The following is an 8,311-nucleotide window of genomic DNA, read 5'->3' as shown; positions in this document are numbered from 1 at the left end:
CGTACCTAAAAACTACAATTAACCAAATTTTTAAATATAAAATGTGTATGTGATAGAAAAAAAATGTATGAAATTAGTTATACAATAATGCAAACTATTAAATATTTGGAAAAAAAACGCTATTTTTTGTTGTTTTTCATTTTATTTCGAAAATCTTAAGTAATTACTTACACATTTTATAAAACTTTTATGCTAAAAATATCTATTTTTAAAAATCTAATAACAAATGATTACCAATAAAAGCAAAACGAAAATATAATAATAATTAAAAAAGAAATATTATTAAAAAAATTAATTATTAAAAAAATTAATTATTAAAAAAAAATTGTCAAACAAATTATTATTAAAAAAATTATTATTATTTTACAAAATTAATTTATTGTTTTTATTTGCATATCATTTTTGGCATATGCGCGTCTTTATTAGTTCAATTAAAATAATGAAAAATTTAATTTATTGAAAAAAAATTTTTTGGTTGTGGTTCTTAAGCTCAAAACTAAAACTTTCAGGCTTATGCAGAAACGCTTATATGTATACATTTATATTTAGTAAGAAAAATTAATATATTTAGTATACAAATATTTTTTCACCAACTGAACTTAAAACTAGGGCAAATATTTTTTGTCATATATGAGCATTCGTCGGTGATATGTGCGGATGGAAGAGTTTAGAGGTCTTAATAATTACGAGTGTATCATAAGTGCAGTCAAACTTAAAGCTCTCAAGCCTTTTCTAAGCTTTGATAGAGATTCGTAAAAGACACAGTTAGTTGCAGTTGTGGCGAAGTACACGTATATTTAAACGCTTTCGTTGAAACTTTAAGCTTTCAATGCGCCACAAATAATAATAGTTTCAAACAAAAAACCGCGCTAAAAGCCATGGAAGCTTGCTTTCGTCATACTACGCAAGTGCATTTTGTCTACCAAAATCGCCAACCCTTTTTCTTAACTTCACTCGACTCGACTTCTGGCTTGCGACTCGGCAGCGGTGGCGGACTTTCGCCCTCACGCACATTGTTGCTGTTCGGACGTGGTGGCGCTAGCGGCGGCACTTTCAGATCAATCTCATTCGCCGGCGTCGTACTCGTTGGTGACATTTTCGTATCCAACGCCGCATTTGGGCTTGCTTCTGCGTTTTCAGCCGCACCTTCAGCATTCTCATCCGGCGGCAAATCTATGCCGATCGTAGTGCTAAGCTTAATTGAGGCTTGCTTAAAGGTATCACTTAATTTAATCTGCACCACATTGATGAACATAGATGTGAGCGCCAAACCGAAGACCAAATATAGTATGCTACACATCATGAATATCGGATGTTTCGGCACCATATCACCGAAACCAATGGTGGACATTGAGATGAAGACAAAATAGAATGCCTCAAAGTAACTCCAATTCTCCCACATGGAGTAGAATAGCGCACCAATCAATATATAGCTGATCAGCAAGAATGACGCCACTGAAATGGGTAAATTAAATTCATCATCTATTTCGAAGGTCTCATCGAATGGTGACGATGGTGTTTCGGGTCCGGTTGTGCGCGACTCAATATCCATTTCACGTCCGAAGAACATACTCGAGCGTCGTGCCAATTTCATGGCATCACGTACCGACTGATGTTTTCGTATATTGCGACAAGTTCCGGTATAGTACAAGCGTCGTACATAGACCCAAAGGAATTTCAGCGCACGCGTAAAGAGTTTACCATAATCTGCAAGAATGAGTAAGAACAGTGGTATACCAATGATGGCATAGACGATGGCCAAAGTACGGCCCAGAGTTGTTACGGGTGCAATGTGACCATAACCTAAAATGAGAAAAGTGAAATTGAATAAATTAGCGTTATAAAAAATTCATTAAAAAATTTTTAGTATCGTAAAATAAGTACGCATAATTCTCCAAAAATGACTTTCAAGAAGTTTGCGTAAAAAGGCGTTCAAATAACACAATATTTGTGATCAGAGTGTGCAAGCATACCAAATATTCACTGTGGCATTAAGATCACCAAAGGCAAGATTCTTATATATATTTTCGGCTCGATATTTATTAGAAAACTTTAAGTTTTTTTTCACCGCCCGGTATGATTTATAGGTTTTACATAGAGGCCTCTCTGACTGACTTGATATCAGAGTAGACTCTATTTTTAACGTTAAGCACACCTTTATTACTGGTTCTAAGGCGTTTTTGAGCTCAATACTTGATCTGACAATACTTCTTGAGCCTCTCTCGTAAATGGGCAGTGAGCCTTGTGTGATTTAACTAAAACAAATACCACAAGGCTCAGCCGGATAGTCAGGGCACCTACAACACAATCTTTCCGCAGCAGTGAGGTCTGGCTATATGCTACGTTTTCTGGAATAGGCGAGCTTCGAATCAACTCTAGAAGTTTGTAATTGCGGCTTCCTGTACTTGTTTCAGTTTCGTAAAGGACAGTATTAAAACATCCGTCAATTTATCTAGAAGCAGTTCGCATCAAGTCTACTAGACATAAAGTAGTTCACCCTAACCTCTTTATGCTATTTAAAGAGAATAGCTCTGATACCAAAATAGAGTGAAAATCAGAGCTGAATTCGAATAGTAAGCTACTGCAGCACCGAACAAAATAGAGAACATAAATTTATAGAATAAACAACAGCGCACCTATGCTTGTTATAACGGTCCAACAGAATAATATACAATTTACAAAGTTCCACGATTTCTGACCCGGGTATCGACGTATACCCAACTCAGCGAGTGAATTAAGTTCATCTTCGAATTTCCGTAGCTTCTGACGGGCTAGCGATTTCCAATCGTCTTCCCTATGAAGAAAGCAAAAGACAATAAGTTGCATACAAATTACTGTAAAGTGCGGTTAGTCTTGTCTACCTCATATTGTGACTAACTGTCCACAAATTATCGATAAAGTCACGCTTCACCTTACGCACTTCGCATTTGTAGATATTCTCTGAGCTACCCTCGGTGTAACGGAACATCAGACCACCGAAACCACAAAGCAAAATAAGCAGAATCATCTCTGCCACACATTTATTACGCAACAGCCGAATAGTGTTTAACTCTTTCGGAAAATCGGCTTTCATGCGTCGCCATTGCTGACGTACGTCCAAGTAGAGATGCCGCATCAGTTCTTTCGATAACAAATTTTTAGGCAGATCTTCGGCAATTAAATCCTGTGGCAAAAGCAACTCTTCGGATGCGTAATGAACTTCAGTTTTTGTTGTGGACTCTGGTTTGTCTGCACGTTTACTAGTGAATAATGCGAATATTTTACGGAGAATAGTTACCATTAGCGGCACAGCAGCTGCAGCCTTACGTGCTTCCTCCTCTAACCTAGCGGCCTCTGCTTCTTTGGCCGCAGCCAGCATTACAGCCTCTAGCTGTGCTTTTTCTAAGCTTTGCTTCCTACGCTTGGCAATTTCGGTAAGCGAATCTTTGCGTGGCGTGCTGTAACGTCGACGCACTTCACCCATTTCGGCTGGTAGTTGTGGCTTTGGATATTCGGGCATCTTATGCTCCGTGGGTGTGGCTGGACTCTGCGGCTCTGGTGTTATACTATTTGACTTACTGTTATTGCCCTCATTTTCGGCCAACCGTCGCATTATTTCCGCGCGCTGTTCCGGTGTCTTCGAACGCCTTTGTGGTCGCATAGGTGAGAGTGAGTGATTGCGACTAACACTGCGGCGTTCTGGCGGCTGTGGTGGTGGACCACGCACGTCGGCTATATAATTTACTGCGCCCGTAATGGCTGACACTTGTCGGCGCACAGGATGCGTATGCTTTTCCAATCTATGTGCTCTGGATTCCTCCACATCGTCTACCTCGGATGAGGAGAATTGTGTGGAGGACTCTTCGTAACCGCTGTGACGTTGACGTGGCTGCAGTGTTGGCGCTTCATTACGTTGCAGACGCAAACTGTGCACCATGCGGCGTCGTTCCTCAGCGTCTGCTGGCAATTGTATGCGATCACTTAGTTTACGATAATTCTGCAAAAGACGCTTGCGCTCATCGCTGTCGTGCAGCTGTTTATAGCGCAAACGATTTTCACGTTTCTCGCGCTCAAATTGACGTTTGTCCGACTCGAAGCGTTTACGTTCCTCCTCAAAGCGACGCAAATTCTGCTCCAAACGGCTAATGTTCTCATCGACAGTCGCGTGCGCTTGCCTGCCGTTGTGCTCACCTCCGCTGGACTCATCCTTGTGCCGCGGCGAGGAGAGACTACGTTGTTTCGCACTACGCATGAGCACGTCCGCTTCGGGACTGGTGAGTCGTTCGGCTTCACGTGGCTGTGAGTGGCTGCGTGCGGCCGAGTTGGCGAATGTCTTATCGCGTCGTCGCAATATTTTACTCTCGTGTGCCGATATGGCGCCGGGTGGCCGAATTTGCATGCGTACGCTTTGCACGCCGGCAGCGTCTTCGGAAGCTGTGTTCCCATCCACTGCACTGCTTTCGTCTTCTGAATAGCGACGTCGGCCTTTTGCTGTTGGATCGGGTGTTTTCTCACGTTGCGGTCGCGTTAGCTTTCGGTGTCGGCGTCGCACCGTAACGCCTTCTGATTGCTCCATCGTTGTGTGTTGGTGAAGCGCCTGATTTGAAGGTTTAGGGCAAATATGTTTATTTTTTTATTTTGTTATCCTTGAATGTAACTCAATATACTTTTTAGTTAATTTTTAGTGTTTGCTTAAAAAGTTCGGTTTTTCTTTTGTAGTTTAAAAAATCTCAAAAAAAATTGTTTTTTAAAAATTAATAAAATATTATTTCTAACTATATATTTATTAATTTTATAATTTGCTTTTTGTTAATATTTATTTTTGTTTTTGTTGTTGAAGAATATATTAGTATTTTATAGAAATTATTATAATTTTTTTAATTTTAGTTTAACTTTATTAAATTAAAAAAAATTTTTAAATATTTGTTTGTGTGATTTTATAAATTTTAATATTTTAATAATTTTATTTTAATTAAGTTCTAATAAAAATAATTTTTCTTTATTACAATTAATTTTTAGTTATTACCTTCTACCTTCTTACTTGACATATAATCTAATAGTGAATAAATATTTATTTTTAATTTTGTTTAATTAAAGAAATATAAGTAAAAAAATTAAATATGAAATTTTGTTTTTAAATTATTAAATTATTTTCTTTAAACTCATGTTTCTGTTAAATTTTTATTATAGTTTTATATTTTTAACGACTTAACTTTACATATTTTTAGTTAAAAAAAGTTAAACGCAAAAATTGACTCACAATATTTTTTAATTTAAATTTTAATTGAATAACTTGCATTATTTATTTTTTTTTACTTTCAGTTTTAATTCTCGTTTCTATTATGTTAGTTTTGATTGCATCCGTACACTAAATTTTTTAAATTATATTTTTTCTAACATAACTTTTACTTAAAAAAAAATTAATTAGGAAAGGTAAAAAATTATTTCAATTTGAATTAATTCATTTTTTTTCATTTATTTAAATTTTGAACAATAAATTTATTCATAGACAATTTCTAACATCCAAATTATTAATTTAAAAAAATGAAAATTTTTCATTTAAATTGAATAAATTTAGTTATTAATATTTTATTCTTATTTATTTTATTCTAGTTTAGATTTTCGTTTAAATTTTGTTAATTTTTAGTTCATCTATAATGTTTATGTTTTGATTCTATGTTTTCTGACTTTAATTTAAATTTTTTCTAAACAAACTTAATTTGAAAGGAGTAAAAATTAATAATAATCTTAATTATCCGGTTAATTGATTAAATTAGAATTAATTAATTATCCGGCTTAATTAAAATTAAAATTTATTTTAAATTTTTATTTAAAATTATTTTTAATTACAATTAATTAATTTTTTAAGTTTTTAAAATTTTTATAAGCTTCTTAAAAAAGTGTGTTTTTTTATAGATACTTTTTATTCTGATTATTATTTTTAATTATTAAATTTTTATTTGATTGCATCTATATTCTTTATTATGATTATTATTAAAATTTTACCGCATTATATTTTTCATAAAAAAATTATTAGATTATTGAAATATTTTTTTTTAATAAATTTTTTTTGTTAATAGTTTAGTCAAATTTTTAACAAAAAATATGTCTTGACTATAAATTTATTTTAATTTTTAATTTTTATTTTATTTTTAATTTGTGATAGCATATATAATTTTTAATATACTTTTTTTTAAATTTATTGTAATATATTTTGGTTTTTTTGCAGGAAGAAAAATAATAATTATGAAGGATATAAAATTAAAATTATAATTTTTTTTTACTTAGTTTTAAGTTTAAAAAAAATTTTATTATTTTGTTTTAATTTTTAAAAAAACTTTTGTTTCAAACATATGTATATATGCTTTTGTTCTAAATACATTTTTTTTATTTATTTTCTTATTTTGGATTTTTGTTTTATTATATATCGAGATTGTGCTATATATTCTCTATTATTTTTCATTTGTTTCATTGTTTTAATTATTATTTGAATAGTGTTTGTTCTTTATTTTTAATTTGTTGTTTTTTTTTGACAATATTTATATCATTTATAACATGAAACCCTCTTCATTATTTTGATTTTGATTACCCTATTTTTTCTTACTTTTTATTAACTTTTTTTTTGGTTTATTATGCTATTTCACTCTTTTATTTTCATTTTTCATATATATTTGCATTTAAAAAGGTCTACACTTTTCTCACACACTTCATTTGCATCTATTTTTAATTGCACCCATAAAATTTCGACATCCTTATTCATATTCTCTTTTGCTTGTAGTTTCACACGAAAATTCACAATGCTTTTTCAAAATCCATCGTTTTTCAGCACCACCGCTCCGAATGCCAAATTCTATAATTATAACTCGACCATTTTGACAACGAAAAATTTTGGAATATGCACACACGTACATATATACATACAAATGACTGCATGGATTTTCCACTTTTAAAAATTCCAAAAAAAACGCTTCTAATCACATACGCAGCTTTAGAATACCGTTACATGCTGTTGCATCTCTCAGAGGCAACGGTGAAACTTTATGAAATTAATTTATGAAAATTGCTTATATTTGTTAAAAAAATATGTACTATATTTATATATATGCCGATCTAATATTCAACGCGCCGCCGTGTCATTTTTCTATTCACGGTTGCTCGTTAGCCACTAGCGCTCGCCTCGTTGTCTGAAAATAAACTGATTTTGAACAGCCGTTGCCGCTGTTGGTGAGTTTTGCTTTTGTTTTTATTTTTTAATTTTGTGGAAATGAGGAAATTTGTCTAATTTTCTCTGCATTGATTTGCATGTGTTATTGTTGGTTTGCTATTTGTTTGTTGTTCTTTTAAATTGCGATCAGCTGTTTAATGTTGTCTGACTTGCACTCTCTCTTACCCCATATATTTTTATAAAACAATATTTTACTTGCCACAAATGCTTCGGGCGGCACATGTGTGATTAATTAGGTGAAACTTATTTATGGCGTGAAAATCATTTAACATTTGGGCCATTAAGTCATGTTATGAGATAAATATTTTGATATTCAATAAATTTTCTATGATTTTTGCTGATAAATATTTGTATAACCAGAAAAATTATATATATGTTAATAGCTGTATTCGGTGAACACAAAAATTTTGAAATATTTGTATAAATATTCCCGCGAGCTTTTTGTGCATACTTACACTCTGTGAAAGCTCTCAAGTTTACGGTTGCAAGATTAGCTACTCAGCGCACAGTGTTGTCGGGTGCTATTTTTATACAAAATCGATGATAAAAAATTGAAAATTGAAATATATTATTTGGCAATAAACAAAAAAAAATCGGTAAAATTGTTTTTTTGTTTTTTTTTAGTAAACACAAACGGTCGAATTTATTTCAAAAATGGAAGAGCTCGTCATGCACATTCAAATCTGCTAATAATCTACTAATTGAAAGTGATTGCTCCGATAATAAATATTGACAACTCCTTTACCATTATTCTGTCAAAATTTACTAGTATTATATAAATTTACTAATTAGTATAAACATATCTAAATGATCAGCGTGACGATCTGAGTCGATTTAGCCATATCCGTTTGATTCTCAGTATATACGCGAAATTATTTCTCAGTTTTCGAGGTATCGGTCTGAAATATTTCGCACGTGCAGCTGCTTATTTAGATGTTTTCCGATGTCGGACCACTATAACATAGATTTTTCATACGAACTGAACCATCTGAAACAAGTTCTTGTATGGAAAACTTTTTTATTGACGAGATATTTTTAAGAAATTTGACATGAATTATTGCGTAAGACAATGGTACAATCTGCGAACATATCTTTCAGATCGGACCA

The 8,311-nt window shown here is 32.7% G+C and overlaps 1 protein-coding gene across 7 annotated transcripts; it reads right to left on the bottom strand.

Moving 5' to 3' along the window:
- Positions 1-348: 348 nt before the first annotated feature.
- LOC106626778 (uncharacterized) lies at positions 349-7,180 on the bottom strand. Of its 7 annotated transcripts, none has more exons than XM_070108004.1 (4): positions 6,569-7,180; positions 2,862-4,708; positions 2,637-2,794; positions 349-1,803 (listed from the first exon to the last, which is right to left on the bottom strand). In XM_070108004.1, exons 2-4 carry the CDS (start codon positions 4,553-4,555, stop codon positions 920-922), a joined length of 2,736 nt encoding a protein of 911 aa, XP_069964105.1. In that variant the 5' UTR covers positions 4,556-4,708; positions 6,569-7,180; the 3' UTR covers positions 349-919. The 7 variants fall into 7 exon arrangements, with proteins under 7 accessions (XP_069964105.1, XP_014102084.2, XP_069964106.1 ...); XM_014246609.3 differs by having other exon boundaries at positions 6,584-7,180; XM_070108005.1 differs by having other exon boundaries at positions 6,673-7,180.
- Positions 7,181-8,311: the final 1,131 nt, after the last annotated feature.

Source organism: Bactrocera oleae, chromosome 4, assembly GCF_042242935.1.
Source record: "Bactrocera oleae isolate idBacOlea1 chromosome 4, idBacOlea1, whole genome shotgun sequence".
NCBI lineage: Eukaryota > Metazoa > Arthropoda > Insecta > Diptera > Tephritidae > Bactrocera > Bactrocera oleae.
Note: the sequence above shows the minus strand (reverse complement) of the source record. Positions and strands in the feature narration are given on the sequence as shown.